The sequence below is a fragment of the Cheilinus undulatus genome, linkage group 5 (genome assembly GCF_018320785.1).
Source record: "Cheilinus undulatus linkage group 5, ASM1832078v1, whole genome shotgun sequence".
In the NCBI taxonomy this organism is placed as follows: Eukaryota; Metazoa; Chordata; class Actinopteri; order Labriformes; family Labridae; genus Cheilinus; species Cheilinus undulatus.
The window spans coordinates 1,072,518-1,091,634 of NC_054869.1; the positions used below are offsets into that span (position 1 = coordinate 1,072,518).

The window sequence follows — 19,117 nt, forward strand, 5'->3', positions numbered from 1 at the left end:
AAAATTGGATCTTAAAAGTAGCAGAAATGGGTTAAAGTGGAACAAATGGGCATAAAGAGTGGTAAAAGGGAGTTAAAAAGTGGCTGAAATGGCTTAAAATGGCAAAAATGGGTGGAAATCTGGAGAAATGGAATAAAAATTTGATTTAAAAAAATGGCAAGAAAGTGTTAACTGGGAAAGAGAAAATAGGCAGATACTGAAGAAAGAAGTTAAACTAGCAACAATTGACATATCAGATAGTGCAATGTGGGTAAAATGTGAAAAAAATGGTGAAAAAAGTGGTTAAAAAAGGGGGGGGGTTAATAGTGGCAATAAAGGGTCAACAGGGGCAACATTAAGCTTAAGGGGCAAAAACAGGCAGAAAAAAGTGGTGGAAAGAGTTTAAAACTGACAAAAGTTGGTGTTTAATGGCAAAAATGTGTTAAAATTGATGGGAATTTGATCAAAATGGGTTTAAATTGGTGTAAAATGGCAACAGTGTCATTTCAAAAATATTCTGTTTTTTTTAGGGAATCTGGGGACCCCCCTCTCAGTGTCTCATGACCCCCAAGGGGGTCCCAACCCCAAGGTTGAGAACCACTGCACTGGTCGACTCAGTCAGACTGTCAGATCACTGGAGACCACACACCTGCAGACCTGCCAGCGACCTCGCGTGGTCACATGACTTCAGTGACCACTGATGTCTGTAGATCTCCTCCTGGAGTTACAGGAGCAAAAACCATCAAAGAGGGAAAGACTCAGGATGAGATCCTGGCTGAATGAAGCTACAGCTGTGTTCATGGCTGTGAGTGGTAAAGTATGTAGGATCCAGCTGGTGACGCTACCTGTCTGCTCGCTCTCATTGACCGTTGTGGGTGCTCCGTCAGAGGCAAATCGTAAATATCAAACATGTTTGATATTTATGGGGGCTACAATGCAACCCAGAGCAGCAAAATAATCATGTTGACCCCACACACATGAGGATTATTCAGACAAATAGTTGTTTGTGACGAGGCTCCACTTGGGATATGCCCCCACGATTGACTGGGGGCAGGGGGACTAAACATGACACATGACCCTGTTTGGAGGCACCATGACACACAAGAAGGATGCAAAATGAATCCTGACTTTACTTTTGTTTTCATGCATGACAAGATGAGGAGGACAGAGTACATTCAGACCAAAGCTGTTCCTTCCATTCAGCATCAGTTTTAGGATTTTAGGTACGGGCTATTTAAGGATACCTGACCAGAGAGTGTGAGCACAGTTGTGTATGAATTAAATTAAATAGGCAAACACACGGTAAAAGAGCAGAGAAAAGGTGAACTGTGAAGATGAAATATGACCCAGTGTACTTCACTTGAGGAGGAAAGTGCTAAGTTAGAGAGAATGTGTGAATGGAGGTTGCTGTATTTCATCAGTGAGCTTAAAACCTTAAACATCAGTAGCTTAGAGGGCTGGGTTTACTCTATGAGGAACTCTGTAATAGAGGTATTAGCTTTAACAGACGGCTCTCAGAACGGCCCCTTATCCAGACAAAGCTGACACGGCGGTTTGACCGTTTACATCCCCATGACCTGGCATACAGGCCACAACCATGGGAGCAACACCCCATAAACGCTGGGTAGGAAGGACTGAACCTTTCAAAACCTCTCACATTCATCCCAGGCCAATCAGAGACAAGCATGTTTTCAGCCCAGGCAGATGAGGAGGAAAACTGTCCTGTGATGGTAGCCCGTTTTGGTTTAATTTGGCAGAAGGCTGAAGCTCCCTGTAAGAACGTCTCTCTGTTTTTACACCAGTGACGGGGGCACCATCATGACAGTGAGCCTGAGAGACTAAGGGGCTGATCAGGAAGCTAAAAGGTCACTGAATTTCAGGTCAGGTACGGAGCATGTGCCCGTTTGGCACTGTCATCATCCAGCTGACCCCCTTCACGACACGCAGCCACCCCTGATGTCTGGTCCAACCCACCAGGTCCTGGCCACCCATATGTGAGCTGGATCAGGCCCCGTACAGTGCCCAAGGTGCCCGTAGAAGTGCAGCGATCATTCCTTTCCCCGCTCCCCTGAGCACACCAGTGTTAGGCACATAGTCACAAAGGAGTCCAGCCGACACCTCTGACCACCAGTCAACATCCTGGCCTCACAACAGTATAGTAAGACCAGGAGGACCAAGGACCAAAAGACTCTGACCTTCGGCCCCATGCTTAAAAACATGGGGCACCACACTGCCTTAACCAGCAAACCCATCGCCCTATGTCTAAGTCCAAGTCCACAGTTACAGTCCGGCCCAGGAGATGTGCAGTGCCAATGTTTCAACCTCCTCACTCAGCAAGTTCAGAGCCCCCACAAGGACATCTAAGGTCTCCTTAAGGATCAGCATCATCAGAGTCCAGGCCAGTGATCTGGACGTCACTCCACAGTTCCCCACCCCTGTTCCCCGCCCCGTTATCCAGTCCATACAGGTACTGAAGAGCGTAGGGGCTGAAACTCACCCCAGAATCAACTAGGAAGAAGTCAGAGGTAGAGCCACCAGACTTACAGCACTCTCTAGATCTGAATACAGGGCAGATATCAGCTGGATGAGCCGATGTGGGATGGAGCAAGGCATCCCTGCGGACAGAGGCGAATGCCTGGAGGTCAACATAGGCTGCAGACAACCCTTTATCCACATAGGGGTTTTGAAAGATACAGAACCATACCCAGGTTTTACCTCTGTTCCTGCTGAAGATGATTGCCCCCCCTCCTGCTGAGCTGCTTTCACATCAGTAGCATCGTTCCATGTCTAAGCATATTTATGTCTGCACGATACAGTAGGTGGTGGTAGTTGGTTTGCCAATCCACCAAAAAGAAGAAAGAAGAAGCAACAACCATGGCGGCCACTCAGGTCAGCATCTGTCTATGCTCCATGTGGACTATGGCGTCCATCCTGCTACCAAATCTACCAGATGTAGTGCTGCTTAGATGTGATGGTTTTTAAAGAGATAGGGGACGTTTAGGACCGACTTCCCAACTCTTCTCACTGACTGGTCGTACAGCAGCCCATTGGCATTTACATCAGCAGCCTGTATGCACCCCTGTGCCCAAGTCCAGTATGCCTGTGTCCACTCTTGCAGCTGGACTTTCTGATTCTCAGATTCAGGTCCCTGATGTGAAACCAATGCACACAGTTGCTCGTGCCTGTTTATCCAAACAGGGCCTGTTCTGATCTCCGTCGTCTGTAGGTTTTAGTACTATTAAGGAGTTCCTCATAGAACTTTCCCTTTAATATCAGTAGCTTACAGCCATTAGATATGGATCTGTCTTCTCACTCGCTTGGTTCCAGATGAATCATCTCCTTCAAAGTTCCCCTCTGTCATTAAAAACAAGGTTTCTGCGAGACCTTGTCCATCCACCTAGTGCATACGAGCGTATGCTCGGGTTCATTCACAGTCATGGAAACATCTCTAAAACAGACTCCTTAAAGGAAATTATGGCCAGAGCTCTACAGCCACCGATACAATCATATACCTTTGTATCGGGAAGAATCCAAGAAGTGGTGCTTTGTGACTGTCACAACCATCCTGAGTTACAAGAAGTCAAACAATAAAAGGATACAAACACAACAGGTCTAATTTTAACAGCATGGTTCCTCTGACAACCATTCAAAGTCTTTGGTCACATTCAGGCGTGTTTCTCCAAGAAGAGATGCTCGCCGCCCAAGATTACGCCGCTGAGAGGTTCGACCTGATGGAGTCCTCTCGTAACTGACGGTGCTTCCCAGTGTCGCAGTCTTCATTATGTGTGCGGCGCTCAATGGTAATTCTGTAATTTTTTCTGCAAAGGAAAAAAAAAAAAAGTGGAATAACCTTCAACAAGTTATTTATAAAATCCCTGAGAATAAGGAGCAAAGGGACCAGCGCCATCAGGGTGGAACATTATGTTTACAGCAGTGGATGTCCATTTACATTTTTTTCAAGAAATAACTCAAAATTGTCAGGTTAATAAAGTTAGAAATTTATATGAAAAAAACAAAAACAAAAGAAAGACGGTGGCGGGTTCATTCACAGCATGAAGTGCCACCTAGAGCTCTGACGGTGACTGCAGCTGCAGCGCCACCTAGAGCTCTGATGGTGACTGCAGCTGCAGCGCCACCTAGAGCTCTGATGGTGACTGCAGCTGCAGCGCCACCTAGAGCTCTGATGATGACTGCAGCTGCAGCGCCACCTAGAGCTCTGATGGTGACTGCAGCTGCAGCGCCACCTAGAGCTCTGATGATGACTGCAGCTGCAGCGCCACCTAGAGCTCTGATGATGACTGCAGCTGCAGCGCCACCTAGAGCTCTGATGGTGACTGCAGCTGCAGCGCCACCTAGAGCTCTGATGGTGACTGCAGCATACATTCACCATCATTTTTAACCTCTTCACCTCCTGGAAGCCACCTGACATTCACGCCTCATCAGAATCAAAAAACGGCTGATGAAAAGTGATAAATGTGTCCCACACACCTGAAAAAGTAGAATCCTATCAGCATCGCCGTTCCCAGAACAGCTCCCACTATGACCCCAGTCAGAGCTGACACTCCCAGTCCACCTGTGTTAATACAATACAATACAATACAATACAATACAAGAACTTTATTTATCCCCGAAGGGAAATTCAATCGTCTGGGAGCCTCATCTGTTTACTTTAGAATCATACAGTCTAATTGCTGATGGTATGAAAGATTTTCTAAATCTCTCTGTCCTGCAGCGCAGGGATAGGAGCTGTCCTATCTATCCCATCCATCCTATCCTAATGGGCAGGTATTAGTGAATACATGAACAACATCAATATCATTATCGTTTCAGACTGGGTGCATGATGGCTGCAGCGTGCGCATGCTGCAGCTCACGCGGTGATGGTGGCGGCGGTGGCGACTTTAATACCAGGCACTAGCGCTGTGTCTTCAGACCTGCTGGCCCGATGGCTGCTCACACTGGCGGTCTGAACACCATGACTTGTTAAAACATGCACACTGAAATGGAAATCAGGTTGTTATGCAGCCGCCGCTCACCCAGTCTGAACCGACTGTGAAGAGTAACTTACAGGACTTGTCCGGTATCTCTGGGTGTTCTTTGTGTCGTCCTTTTAAAGTAAAATGGTCGGCGTTGAAGGCAGGAAGTAGCTGGAAAGTTCCATTTACACCAAAGTAGTTTGCCACCACCTGAAAGCAAGAAAGAACACATGACCATCCAGGCAGTTATCGCCGTCTCCCTCTTATTTGGCTCACCATGTTCAAGTTGAGTGTTCTCTCACCTCGTAGCTTCCTGTTTCAGTGTTGGTCATGGCCATCAGTGAGAAATCTCCATTTCTGTCACCGTTGGCATCCATGGACACCTGGCCAGCGATTCCTGTCCGCCATGATGAAAACAAAGTCAATATCATAAAGACCTCCCACCGTTACTCCTGTCCAATCAGCTGAGACTTCAGGACCACCTGATAACGCGTGAACATTCCTCTCCTCAGCTCTGGGCAGAGACTGATCTAAGCCAATGAGACACCGACCCTCAGAACCACTCCACCAACATCATTCAGCCTGGGGAAACTTCTGGACACTAACAAAGCCATTGGACTGGCAAGACTCCAGATCTACCAGGAAGTGGATCCATCTTTCAGGGCTTCAGGCTGATAAACTTATTTCTGACCTGACCAATCAGCATCCTTTTGGGAGAAAGAGGCGGGAGCTTCAAGGGAAGTTTAGCTAAAGTGACTGCAAGCCTGTAAACCAGTGTTACTCAACCAAAGAGACAAGTGGTTGAAAAATACCTTCGAGAGAGCCACGGTCTAAGAAGTGGAAAAAACAGCTAGAAGTAACAACAAAATAAGTTAAAAGTAGCCAAAAAATTGTGAAAAAGGTCAAAAATGGGATAAAAGTGGCTGAAAGAAGTGGCAAAAATGGGCAAAAAATAGTTAGCAAGTGGTTTTCAATGCCAAAAGACAGCTAAGATGGATGAAAAGTGAAAAAAATGTTAAAAATGGCAAAAAATGGGCTAAAAGTGGCATAAAGAAGTGGCAAGAATGGGCAAAAAAAAGGAAACAAGTGGTATTCAATGGCAAAAGGTAGCTCAAATGGACAAAAAGGGGCTAAAAGGGGTTTTTCTATTAAATGCCACTTTTTTCCCATTTTGCTCCTCTTTGCTCATTTTTTTACCACCTTTTGCTGATTTTTGCCCATATTTTTCTCTTTTCACTTGTTTGTTTTTGCTGTTTTTTGACCATTTTTGACACCTGTAATTCATTTTTAGTCACTTCTTACCCATTATTGCCACTTTTCACCACTTGGATTGTGGCTGTTGTGAAGGTATTTTTCAACCACTTGGCTCTTTGTTTGTGAAGGGCTGGGTAACGCTGTTCTAGATGAAAGGTCACAGGAGCGTAATACGGCGTGGTCGCGGACTGGGCTTTGGTTTCAGACTGTGTATCTCATGGATTTATCCAGACAAACAAGAAACGAGCATGAATGGAAATGAATAAGAGCAGGTGAGTATGTAATAAGATAGAAAGGTGATGAGTAAAGACTGAATGAATGCGTTGTTCTCTGTTAGCCTAATAATCTCAGTTTCATGGTGGTTTGAAGCCAGACTAGAGTCTAAACTCTCATATTTCCACGCTGCGTTGTCTCACCTTCAAAAGTCCGGTTCCACATGCGGGCGGTGATCTCTGTCCCGTTCTTCTTGCTGAATCCGTTTCTCATGGCTTCGTGCAGAGCGATGGCGTACAGCAGCATGGCGTCATGGAAGCCCTCGACAAACATGTTGACCTGGAATAGAACGCAGAATAAAGTCGTCATGCACCTGTGGCGTTATAACCAGTGTCCACTATGAAAACACTGATGAAGCTATGGTCAACCATCTTTACAACCATGTTTTTGTCCTTCATTAGATTTAACAGTCACAGATAAAGACCACCAAACTAAAAACCATTATCATTAGCAGTAGGCCAGGTGTGCTAAAGGGGCGGGGCTTAACCCTGTAAAGCCTAATACATCAAATAATAGTCAGAAAATTAGCTGTATTTAGATCTGAGTTACGTATTTAACCTTCTACCACCCCCTCCCAAAAAAGAAAACTCATCATTTTTTAAATCACATTTAATGACATAGGCCGGTGACACTCAGCCTGTGGCTCTTTGTGTCTATATCTGAAATATTATCCCCCCTAAAAACCATAAAAAGGGAAACTTTGACCTCAGAATTATCCATTCAGCTTGTTTCCCACTTCTACAGTAGGCTTTAATTGTCGTAACTTTTGTCTGTATTTTTTCATGGCTCTTATTTGCATCTCTTTTTTTGCCTTGTTTTACCCTTTATGCCACTTGAATCCCATTTTGACCCTTTTTCACCAGTTTTTGCCTCTTTTATCCTGCTTGTTGCAAATGGCTTTTTTTCCCTTTTTGCCACTTTTTGCCCATTTAAGGTTCCTCTTGCCATTACATGTCACTTTATCCCATTTCCCCCACCTTTGTGCTGTTTATTATCAATTTATGTTATTTTTCACTCATTTTCCCCAGCGTTTTGCTGCTTTTTGCCAATTTTACTCATTTTTCACTCTTTTTTTTTTTTTAACCATTATTGCAACCTGTGAGCCCTTTTTTCTGTCACAGCTCACTCATTTCTGCCACTTTTTCTTCACATTATTTTGTCACTTTTCACCCAGTTTTTGTCATTTTCTGCCTATTTTACCCCTGTTCACCCATTTTTGGCCACTTTTTTGCAGCTTTTTTACCTTTTTTTCAGCTTTAACTTATTTTATTGCCACTTTTCACCTCTTAGATTGTGGCTCTTGTAAAGGAAATTTTCAACCGTGTGGTTCTTTGGTTGAGTAACACTGCTATAGAGACTACCCTGAGATACACTGAGTAACACTGCATTAGGGCATTTCTGGCATGTTAGTGTCACTGATCAGATGGTATTCAAAAAGATTTAAAGGAAATTCAGTGCTAAATCTGACACAGTCAGCTTTAAAGGCCTTCAGAGGACCAGCTGTTTGACTGAAACTGTAAAAACACTCCAGTATTGTTTCCCCTCTTGTAAAGAATCTCGACATAAACTGCTGAAGGATCAAATATTGCTCTCTGATATTTGTCCCCATATCACTGAGGTGTAAAGACAGTCACACGTACACTTCCACAGTCGCTGCAGTCCAGGAATCCGGCCTTTTTCATGGACTTTTTCATTTCTATGGAGAAGTTTTCAAACTCAGGCTTCACGGTCCGGAGCAGCGTCACAGTGTTCAGGGAGGCGTAGGCCTGTCTGGCATCGTCGTCGTATTTATCTCCCCTCCTCCATGAGCCGTTTCCTAAAATTCATCCAAGAAGAACAAAACAAATCCAATTACATAAAAAAAGACAATGAATGATGGATGAGTTTAGAGTCCATGTGTGGGCTGCAGAGGTTTTCTCTGCCTTTTCTTCATACATTAACCCATAAGGCCTGTAACCCAGGTGTCACATGACCTTTAAATGTCCTGTAAGAGACCTAGCAGAGCTTTTTTCTTGACTTAAACTATTGAAGTCCCTGACTGAAACAGACTGAACACTCTGATGTGGTCATGTGATTGGTGGAGTGATTTAAGAGTGGAAGAAGTTAAACAGGTGTAGCAAAAAGTGGCATAACTTATGGAAGCAGTGGTGGAAAGGGTTCAAATGAGTAAACAATGGGATTAAAATGGCAACAAAAAAAAAAAAAAAAATAGACATGCAACAAGATAGGGAATGTGAAGAAAATTGTGAAAAGTCATTAAAAGTGACAAAAATGGGTTGAAGAGGCAAAAACAGGTTAAAAAAAGTCAGATAACCTTGTAAAAACAGGTCAAAAACTGGCAAAAATGAGTTCAAAGTCGGAAAAATTAACAAAAAGTTCAATTCAGTTGCAGAAATTTTTTAATTATAGGTAGGCAATAATGGGGAAAAGTAGCTAAATTTGATTACAGAAATGCAAAAAGGGTGCCAAAATGGGTGGAAAATGGTGAAAAACTGTTAAAAAGTGGCAAAAACTGTATAAGTTGGGAAAAAAATGCAACAATTAGATGAAGACGGAAAATGGGGTTCAAAAGTGAATTAAAAGTGGAGAAAATGAGCATAGAGTGGGAAAAAGTGGCATAAATGAACAGAAACAGAGGTGAAAAAGGGGTTAAAAACTCCTGTTTCACTGATCCAGCACACATGCAGTGATGTCATCAATAAATCATGACTGTGGAGGGACCATTCACCGGGTTTTTGTGTTTAACAAAAGCCCCTGAAAATGATTTTTGATGTTAAATCTAATTAATCTTGACTTATGCTGTATAAATACAAATTAAAAGATAGAATTACACCACTTTGCAATCAAGACTGGAAAGTAAATGCATTTTCCAATAAGAGATGATAATAGATTAACCACAAGAGCCAAATGTGACATATAAGACACACTTCCTATCTTTGACATCAGGGAAAGGTGTGTTTGAGTCAGAAATGTGTTTTACATGATCTGCTGAGTCTTTGTGATGCCCCGCAGTAATGCTGCTATGAGGAAATGGGTGTGGGCTCTTATGGGTTAAACTCGTGCTGTCATTAAAAAGTGTGAACATGAAGCATTAAATACCGCCCTGTATCCTCATTCTGGTTCTAGTTTCTCTGACCTGACGGTCGCAGCGATCAGACCTCATCCTTTCACCTTATGGAGGCTGTCACAAGCTAGAACACGTCTGAGACACCCTGCCCCCCACAGAAAGCCTAGCATGTTGTGTTTTTGTCCTAGTTTCCTCGATTTGTTCCATGACATCAGTGACATTGACCACTGAGAGCACAGAGCGAGAGATGATGGCACAGCTGAGCTCTGATTCTACATCCCTGCTTTATTGAGGAGCTACCAGACTGGAGAGAGAGAAATGTCGGACCAGTTCAGACCAACATGAAGAGGCTGTCTATGAACGTCGCTGGCCACAGTCGCCGCGGTCTGAACTGAGCCGGTCCGCTCGGATCAGTCTGCCTGTGGTTCAGCTCGTCCATCACAGAGAGCAGCTGGAGATAATTATGGAGCTTTTCTTTCAGTTCATTCCAAATAACTTTTAATTTAGACTGCTATCCAGACGTAGGTGTGTGCTCTCTTAACACATGCAGCCCTTCTGCTCCTCCTCTGCACCCGTGCCTGAGCTCACATCAGGATTATTTAGCCCATGAGGAACGGCTCATGTTTGGTGATGTGTCAGCATTAACCAGCTGATCTGTGTGAGGACGGCTGTTTTTGGTGTGTAATGATCCCACATTAATAAATGACAGAAGAACAGCATCAGAAAACTTAAACAGAGCGATCACGAGACGTCTCAGTGTCTCAGCATCAGCGGAGGATGTTAAAGGGCTTTTCTCTCTCTCTCTCTCTCTCTCTCTCCGTCTGATCAGCTGCAGATTCTCACAGGTTCCACCATGTTATTGGTTATGGACAGTTTCCTTCAGATTATAATTCATTCACAGGGAGCGCACTGTGGAACACTTTCCCACTCTCAGCTCCAGCTTTGCAAGTTTCCAGGGTCATCTGAAAGTGTGGCTCAGGACAAACCAGAATCGTGACCATGTCTAACCGTTTCAATATCTTTATGCATGCATACTTATATGCAGCTATGTGTGCATATTTTGTGCAATATTACATACATAGATACTCTTATGTATGCTTTTCTGGTGCAATAATATACGCACACATCTGTTAATGCTAACTATGTGCAATAATATTATCACTTTAACTAACCTGGCCAAGGGTGATGTGCAATCTCTTCTTTAAGCACACTCATGATCATGTGCAATATCAGCACTCTTGCACTTTAGCACTGCAGCACTTTACCGTCTGCCTTATGCACCTTAACTGCAATGGTTCCTTTATTCCTGCTCCGTCTGAAGCTGAGGTCCTGCAGCCACCTACTGTTTCGTTATATCTGGGTCTTTGTATTTTATTGTTCTGTCCATGTTGTCTGATTTTTACGTAGATTTTCAATGGACTCTTTGTTGTATAAAGTCCTGGATATGTCAAACATCAGCCAAAATATTGACTTATTAATTATTATTATTAAAAACATTATTAGTTTTTGTGGAGCATCTGTTTTAAAATGTACTACCCTTTCGAGTCACTTGTGGACAAAAATGTCCCATTGACTCCCATTTAAACCACATTTGTTGATCCTAAAGTAATGAAACTGGCATTTAAAAGGCTGAAATCCTTAAAATGATTGAATGTTTGGTAGTTTTGAGCACAGCTGAAATTATTCAAGAGATTTATGCAAAAAAAAGCAAAAAAAAAACAAAAAAACAATCCGTTAAGTTTTTACAGCAGTTTTTTGGAAGTGGACTTTTTGTCCTTAATGGCTTTAAAGGGTTGTGAATTAAAGTGATGCCTGAGGGTGAATGTGCATCATCCCTGGTAATAAATAAATAAATAAATACACTGAGACCCTTCTTGTCTGTAAAGTCAGAAATGCATCTGTTGTAATATTGCAGATTTTCCAAGTACATTAGAGCGTGAAAGCAGCACACTCTACCATCAGGGTAATTCAGGTTATATCACAGTGCTTTAGTAATGACACCACTGAGTTAGAGACTTCCTCTGTGTTTGGATGTGCTCACATGTTTACTGAAACCTCACTGCCACCCTACGATGGCAGAGTTAGTGGAGGCAGAGGTGTGAAATAAGAAAGGTGTTAAAGGTGCGTCTTCTGGTACGGATTACAGGCCATGTGCCTTAGACAGCGACCCAGCAGAGACCTCTGGGGTTGAAATGTGAAGCCAATGCTAACGTGTAAAAAGCTGCAGTTATAAACTTCTATCTGCTCCTTTAAAACACCCGTTTCACAGCCGTGTTAATCATTGTTGCACTTCCTTCTTAAGTTAAATGGAAACTCTTTTCTGCAGGGTTTTTAAACCTCAGACACGCTGCTGCACCTTTATCATTGATGATTCAACTGCAGAGTCCTGGTCTAAGTCTAAAAAACTGACTCCCTAAGGCCTTTCCTCTCCACTTATGCTTAACCCTGGTGAAAACCGTCACAGAGTCATGGAGAGGTGTGAGTACACAGAGAGGGAAGGAGGAAGTCTGACTGTTAACTGTGTAAGAACTACAGTTTAAATGTTGATGGACTCCAGAACGCTCATCCATCCCTCGGCTCCATCTATGAGTTACTGCAGCGAATGAAAGGTGATAAATAAGATAAGATAAGATAAAATATACTTTATTGTCCCCGAGGGGAAATTTGTCTTGGGCAGTAGTGCAACGTACACAGCTCAAAGATACACTGACACAACAAACATCAACATTCAGAAGAAATACAGAGTCTGTAACACTATAGAAAGTGCCTGAGAGCATTTGACAAATATGAGCTCAAACATGTTTTTAGAACATTTCCACAGTCAGGGCGAATAAACGAATGATACTTTAGTTCTTTTATTTTCTAACAGTTAAAATTCAATCATTTTTCCTCTTCCTCCCCATTCTTTCTTTAAATATCTGCTGTTTCTGTTAATTATTGAAGTCTTCTCTGGTTCCGTCTTTTTCAGCTCGTTTATCAGAGGCTCTAAAAACCACAAATAAAAAACTTTCATTACATTTTTAATTCTGATGACAGACAGAAGGATCTTAAAATGAAAGACACATATTCAACCTCATTTGAACATTTAAAATCGAGCTTTGAAATGGGCTAAACAATTTGCAAAAATAATCTCGTTGCATTTTCTCCCAAATATTGTGATTTAATATGAGTATGTTCTCGGGTTAATTATGTGTATTTTTCATCAAAGTCAAGCAATAAATAATTCCATAAATAAGACCATGTGTATTAAAAACAATGAAATTATTTCAGGTCCAATTATTCCATAGTAGCATGATTCTGAAAATAAGGGTGGAACAAGATTTAGTCTCTAAAGGAGGAGGCTGGGGTGGAGGAGGTGAAGCTTTAGTCTATAAAGGAGGAGGCTGGGGTGGAGGAGGTGAAGCTTTAGTCTATAAAGGAGGAGGCTGGGGTGGAGGAGGTGAAGCTTTAGTCTATAAAGGAGGAGGCTGGGGTGGAGGAGGTGAAGCTTTAGTCTATAAAGGAGGAGGCTGGGGTGGAGGAGGTGAAGCTTTAGTCTATAAAGGAGGAGGCTTGGGTGGAGGAGGTGAAGCTTTAGTCTATAAAGGAGGAGGCCTGGGTGGAGGAGGCGATGCTTTAGTCTATAAAGGAGGAGGCTGGGGTGGAGGAGGTAAAGCTTGCTACCAGCTGATTACAGCTGGGGTCTGTAAAACATTGATTTTTTTAAACTGCTGTTTTGACACATTTCAAGTTTAAGAAAAATTGCAACTTCTGCAATTTAAAAATTGCAACAGGCCTTATTGAGATTTAATCTAATTTGTGATGAATTGCCCAGCCCTACTTTGAAATGGTTAATTTTTAATTCTCACAACACTAACTTTGAAATTTTAGAAAAGTGAAATAAATGTAGTCTGAATCATTGACAGATGGACTGATCTGATAAAAAAGAAACATTTCCCATGTGTGGATGATCTGGATGTCTGTCTTATTCCTCTGTTCATCCTGATTTTCTCCGTTTATCTCATCAATCATCAGTTTGATCATTAAATTTATGGTTTTCTTACAGTTACAATTTCATCCATCAGCTGTTTTGATGAAGACGTGCCACTTCAAAGGAAGTTTACACAAAGAATTGTGGGTAGTCTCCTCTGGTAAAGGATAGTCCAGTGTTTCCCCGGCTACAGGAGATAATAAAGGAAGCAGTAAAGCGCCTACCATTTTTCTTAATTCCATATGATACAGATACTTTTGATGAAAGAATAGAATATTGGACTGGCAATCATTTAAAAGGTACACGTAGGAAAATAAAATGATGTTTCCAGATCATTCAGAAACATATTTACGTCCATTAAATTAATTTGATAACATCCATCCATCCATCCATCTTCTTCCACTTATCCGAGGTCGGGTCACGGAGGCAGCAGCCTAAGCAGGGAAGCCCAGACTTCCCTCTCCCCAGGCACTTCGTCCAGCTCTTCCTGGGGGATCCCGAGGCGTTCCCAGGCCAGCCGAGCGACATAGGCTCTCCGGCGTGTCCTAGGTCTTCCCCGGGGTCTCCTCCCAGTGGGACTTGCCCGGAACACCTCACCAGGTAAGCGTCCAGGAGGCATCCGGACCAGATGCCCGAGCCACCTCATCTGGCTCCTCTCAACGTGGAGGAGCAGCAGCTCTACTCCGAGTCTCTCCCGAATGGCCGAGCTTCTCACCCTATCTCTAAGGGAGAGCCCAGACACTCATTTCAGGAAACTCATTTCAGCTGCCTGTATCCGTGATCTTATTCTTTTGGTCACGACCCACAGCTCATGACCATAGGTGAGGGTGGGAACGTAGATCAACCGGTAAATCGAGAGCTTCGCCTTTCGACTCAGCTCTTTCTTCACCACGACAGACCGGTCCAGAGACCACATCACTGCAGACGCCGCGCCGATCTGCCTGTTGATCTCTCGCTCCATTCTTCCCTCATTCGTGAACGAGACCCCGAGATACTTGAACTCCTCCACTTGGGGCAGGATCTCATTCCCAACCTGGAGAGGGCAGTCCACCCTTTTCCGACTGAGGACCATGACCTCAGATTTGGAGGTGCTGATTCTCATCCCAGCCGCTTCACACTCAGTTGCGAACCGTTTGAGTGAGAGCATCAGGTCACGGCCTGATGAAGCCAACAGAACCACATCATCCGCAAAAAGCAGAGATCCAATCCTGAGGCCACCAAACCGGACGCCCTCAACGCCCTGGCTGCGCCTTGATATTCTGTCCATGAAAGTTATGAACAAAACCGGTGATAAAGGGCAGCCCTGGCGGAGACCCCACAGGGAGCGCTCTCCAGCACCCCCTCCAGCGACTCCAAAAAGGGTGGGTACTCTGAAATGCTGTTCGGTGCATACGCACAAACAACAGTCAGGACCCGTCCCCCCACCCGAAGGCGGAGGGAGGCGACCCTCTCGTCCATCGGGGTAAAATCCAATGAACAGGCTGCCGGCCCAGGGGCAATCAATATGCCCACACCTGCTCGACGCCTCTCACCAAGGGCAACTCCAGAGTGGAAAAGAGTCCAACCCCTCTCAAGAGGACTGGTTCCTGGAGCCCAAGCTGTGCATCGAGGTGAGACCAACTCTATCTAGCTGGTACCGCTCAGCTTCATGCACAAGCTCAGGCTCCTTCCCCACCAGAGAGGTGACGTTCCACGTCCCCAGTGCCAGCTTCTGCAGCCGAGGATCAGACTGCCAGGGTCCCCGCCTTCGTCCGCCGCCCGGCACACAACGCACCTGACCTCTATGGCCCCTCCTATGGGTGGTGAGTCCATTGGAGGGGAGCCCCATGTTACTTCTTCGGGCTGTGCCCGGCCGAGCCCCATGGGTGCAGGCCCAGCCACCAGGCGCTCGCCATCGAGCCCCACTCCCAGGCCTGGCTCCAGGAGGGGGCCCCGGTGACCCACGTCCGGGCGAGGGAGATCGATCCCTGTCCTGCCGCTCCGCCATATGAGGTCTGTGAGCTGCACTTTGTCTGGTCCCTAATCTAGGACCTGTTTGCCTTGGGAGACCCTACCAGGGGCACGAAGCCTCCGACAACATAGCTCCTAGGGTCATTGAGACACGCAAACCCCTCCACCACGTTAAGGTGGCAGCTCAGAGAGGGGTAATTTGATAACTTGATAACTTAACTTTGAATTTACTTCAATTTAAAAAGTTTAAGTTAAAATTTTTGTGCAAGTAGATAAAAAATAAATTAGATGAAAATAATTATAGCACAAATTTAGAATAAAATAAAAATATCTACAACATGAAAAACGTCCAATTTCTTTTTTTTTTAAATTAATATAGAGAAAATTTGGTCTTCATACATGTTTTATATTGGTTTGTGCCTCAGAGTACTTTTATTATATTTTTCTATCATTTTTAGATTCACTTGCTGGCCACAGTGAGTGAGAAGGATGGCTGAGTTCACAAACCCGCAAGTAGAGCTGCTGACATTTGTTACTTGTGTATAATTGGTCCCCAGAGTCACATGGTATGATAGGATAGACATGTCTAATTGGTCTCCAAAGTCATGTGACCCGGACAAGCAGTGAAGGCAACACAGTGTGGAGGAGAGAGACGGGGGCGCACTCGGGGAGAAGGGGCAGATTTTAAAATACTCATTTTGTGTCAACACTCTGTTAGAGTAATCAGTACCATAGAGTCATTTATAAGTATCAGTATAGTGATTCTTTATCAATACTCCTTTTCTTAATAGAGCAGTGGTCCTCAACCTTTTCGGCCCACGACCCCCCCAAAAAAAGGCGCCAGAGACCGGGGACCCCCACCGTACCTGAAGGTGGTTGGACACAGCCATGAACATTCTAGAATAGTCATGTGGACCCAAGGCCGTCTATCAAGAGGGATGAATGGGAGGGGCCCATGGAGGTAAGCAAAACCATGGTCCATTGTAAAGTTAAGCTGTGATAGCCATGTTTCATATTTACCTGAAAAAAATAACCACTCTTATCAAAGAGCCTTCTGAAAATGTAAATTCCCTTTCCTAAAAAAAGAATCAAAATTAGTTTAAAAATTGCTACAATAGGTTAGTAATGGCAAAAATGGTGGAAAAGGTGGTGAAATTTGATTTTAAAAGTCGCTGAAATGGTTCAAAGTGGCAAAAATTAGACAACAATGGCAAAATAAAGATGGCAAAAATGGGTTTAAGTGGGAAAAATAGGCATAGACAGTGGTAAAAGGGAGTTAAAAAGTGGCTGAAATGGCTTCAAATTGGCAAAAATGTGTGGAAATCTTATGAAATGGGATGAAAATTTGATTAAAAAAACTGGCAAAGGGGTTAACTGAGAAAGAAAAAAATGGCAGATATTGGCAGAAATTGGTTAAACTGGCAAAAATGGGCAAATCAAATGGTGAAATGTGGCTAAAATGGGGAAAATGGGCATAAGAAGTAGTAAAATGGGGTTAATAACGACTATAATGGGTCAACAGAGGCAACATTACGCTTAAGTGGAGAAAATTGGTTTATGAGTGTCAAAAAACAGCCAGAAAAAAGAGGCGGAAAGAGTTTAAACCTGACAAAAATAGGTGTTAAATGGCAAAAATAAGTGTTAAACTGGTGAGAAAAAATGATTAAAACTGGTTTAAGTGTTACAAAATTGGTATAAAGTGGCAACAGAGTAATTTGAAAAATATTTAGTTTTCTAGGGCATCTGGAGACCCCTCTCAGTGTCTCACGGCCCCCAAGGGGGTCCTTACCCCAAGGTTGATAACCACTGACTAAGGTGGCTTTCACACTAGGGGACCGGTCCTGGACCTGAGTGCACTTGAGCCCAAAGTCCGGATCATTTAGGTAGTGTGAATGCAAATGAACCGCGCCCGGGCACCGGGCCCGGGCCCACTTGGGGAGGTGGTCTCGGGCGTGATTCAAGTGGACTCTGGCACGGTTCGGATGAGATGTGAATGCAACCGCGCTCGGATATGGGACGGAGTGTCGTATCAGCTTTATGACGTCAGCATAAAAACTAAACTTCTTTAAACAGCGCAGCAGTTTTTTCACATTTTTCCTCAATAAAGGGTGGGAATCATCAGAATCCAGTCAATAAATGGTCTGCTGTGACTCACCTTACAGATGAACCCAAGTTGGAGTTCCCTTTCAGTCGGTACACTCAGTACAACACATTAGTAAGGGGATTGCGTCCTCGCGAGACCAACCTGAAGAAACCTTTTCATTACGCCTGTTAAGGCCAGTGAGACTGTTGCAGGCCAGGGAAGCCCGCCTTCCCGCAGGCCTATAAAACCCCTGCACAGTCTCATCTCCTCAATCTTTTTGCGCTTCACCTCACATAACCTGACATTGCAGAACCCTCTCTAGTGATTTAACTGTCTGACTGGAGGTGAGCTTGCTCCCTGCCCTAGGCGTCGCTATCGAGGCTTGTTTCTGCGGTGGTTTGTTTAGCTTGCTAACTTGCCACACTCGTCGTTTAGCTTGCTAACGCAGACTGTTTAGCTACACTAACAGATCACCCAGGCCGTGTCCATGCCAGTTTAGCTTAGTCTAACAACTCGCCTGTTTAGCTTGCTAACTCGTGAGACTGAATGGCTCCAGAGAAAAAGAAAGGCTCTCTCGGGGTGTCTAGCAGAGCTAGCAAGCTAGGAAAGCTAATTACCACCCATGCCTAAGTGCGTGCGGTTTCTCCCTCTCCAAGATAGACACACACGCTTGCCCGGTCTGCCTTGGCATGTTGCATGCTAAAGCTGCATTTGCTAACCCGGAGATTTGTGCGCACTGTCGCCTGCTCCATAAGTCGACCATGGAAAGACGTGTAGCGTTCCTGTCGAGAGTGATGGGAGGCTCAGCCTCTCGCGAAGACCCCTTGCTGTCTGAAGCCAGCGAGCCCACTGATACGGTGGAGCTCGAAGGTCTCGACAACGAAGGTGGTACAAGCCAGTCTTAGTGGGACCAGATGGATGAAGTCCTCCCGCAGACTGAATACACAGGCATGGAAGACTTTAACATCCTCATGGACTCGGTACCACTTAGTGTACTGTCCGAGGAAAAAAATATTCCTCGCTGCTTCAGGAGGTTTCTCTGAAGAAGACGCAGAGGTCTTGGGAAGGGAGGACGGAGATGAGCCTAACCAGGTTCTCGGATCCGATCTCCCGAACGAGGTGGACGGTACCACCCCAGCCTTAATTGACCTGTGTCACTGCATGGTCAAACATCTGGAAGTGCCATAGCCAGCGGTCTGGTTTCCTCCACCAGGCTGTCGAACCCGCGGGACTGTTCAGACAAGCTCTGGAACAAATTCAAGCCCACTGCGATCAGAGAAGTAAGCAGGAAGAAGCACTGCAGTTAAATATGGCTAGGCGCACTTAACGCCCAGCCAAAGCCTTCCAACAACCCAGGGAGATCCCGTCAGCACTCGCACTCCGTTACACAGCGTGCGGCTCAGAAGAGACCTTCTCCAGAGGATTACTCTCACAGGCAGCCATCCGCGGAGCGGAGAGAGCAGCATCCCCAATCCCAGCCAAGGTAGTCTGTGTGGGCCAAACACCACTTTGTCCCCAAACAAGCAGTCGCTTGGAAATCCTCCACAATACAGAGAAGGGGGAGAC

General features: G+C 44.5%; 1 protein-coding gene across 1 annotated transcript in view; it reads right to left on the bottom strand.

The window, feature by feature from the left end:
- Window positions 1-2,564: 2,564 nt before the first annotated feature.
- Window positions 2,565-19,117, bottom strand: part of npr3 (natriuretic peptide receptor 3) — a 95,071-nt gene continuing 78,518 nt past the window's right edge. Inside the window, exons 3-8 of the mRNA XM_041788066.1 lie at window positions 8,122-8,297; window positions 6,625-6,760; window positions 5,257-5,351; window positions 5,047-5,164; window positions 4,468-4,552; window positions 2,565-3,797 (exon numbers count right to left, since the gene is read on the bottom strand). Of these exons, the coding sequence (XP_041644000.1) occupies window positions 3,686-3,797; window positions 4,468-4,552; window positions 5,047-5,164; window positions 5,257-5,351; window positions 6,625-6,760; window positions 8,122-8,297 (722 nt within the window). The 3' untranslated portion in view covers window positions 2,565-3,685. The remainder of the gene's footprint in view (window positions 3,798-4,467; window positions 4,553-5,046; window positions 5,165-5,256; window positions 5,352-6,624; window positions 6,761-8,121; window positions 8,298-19,117) is intronic.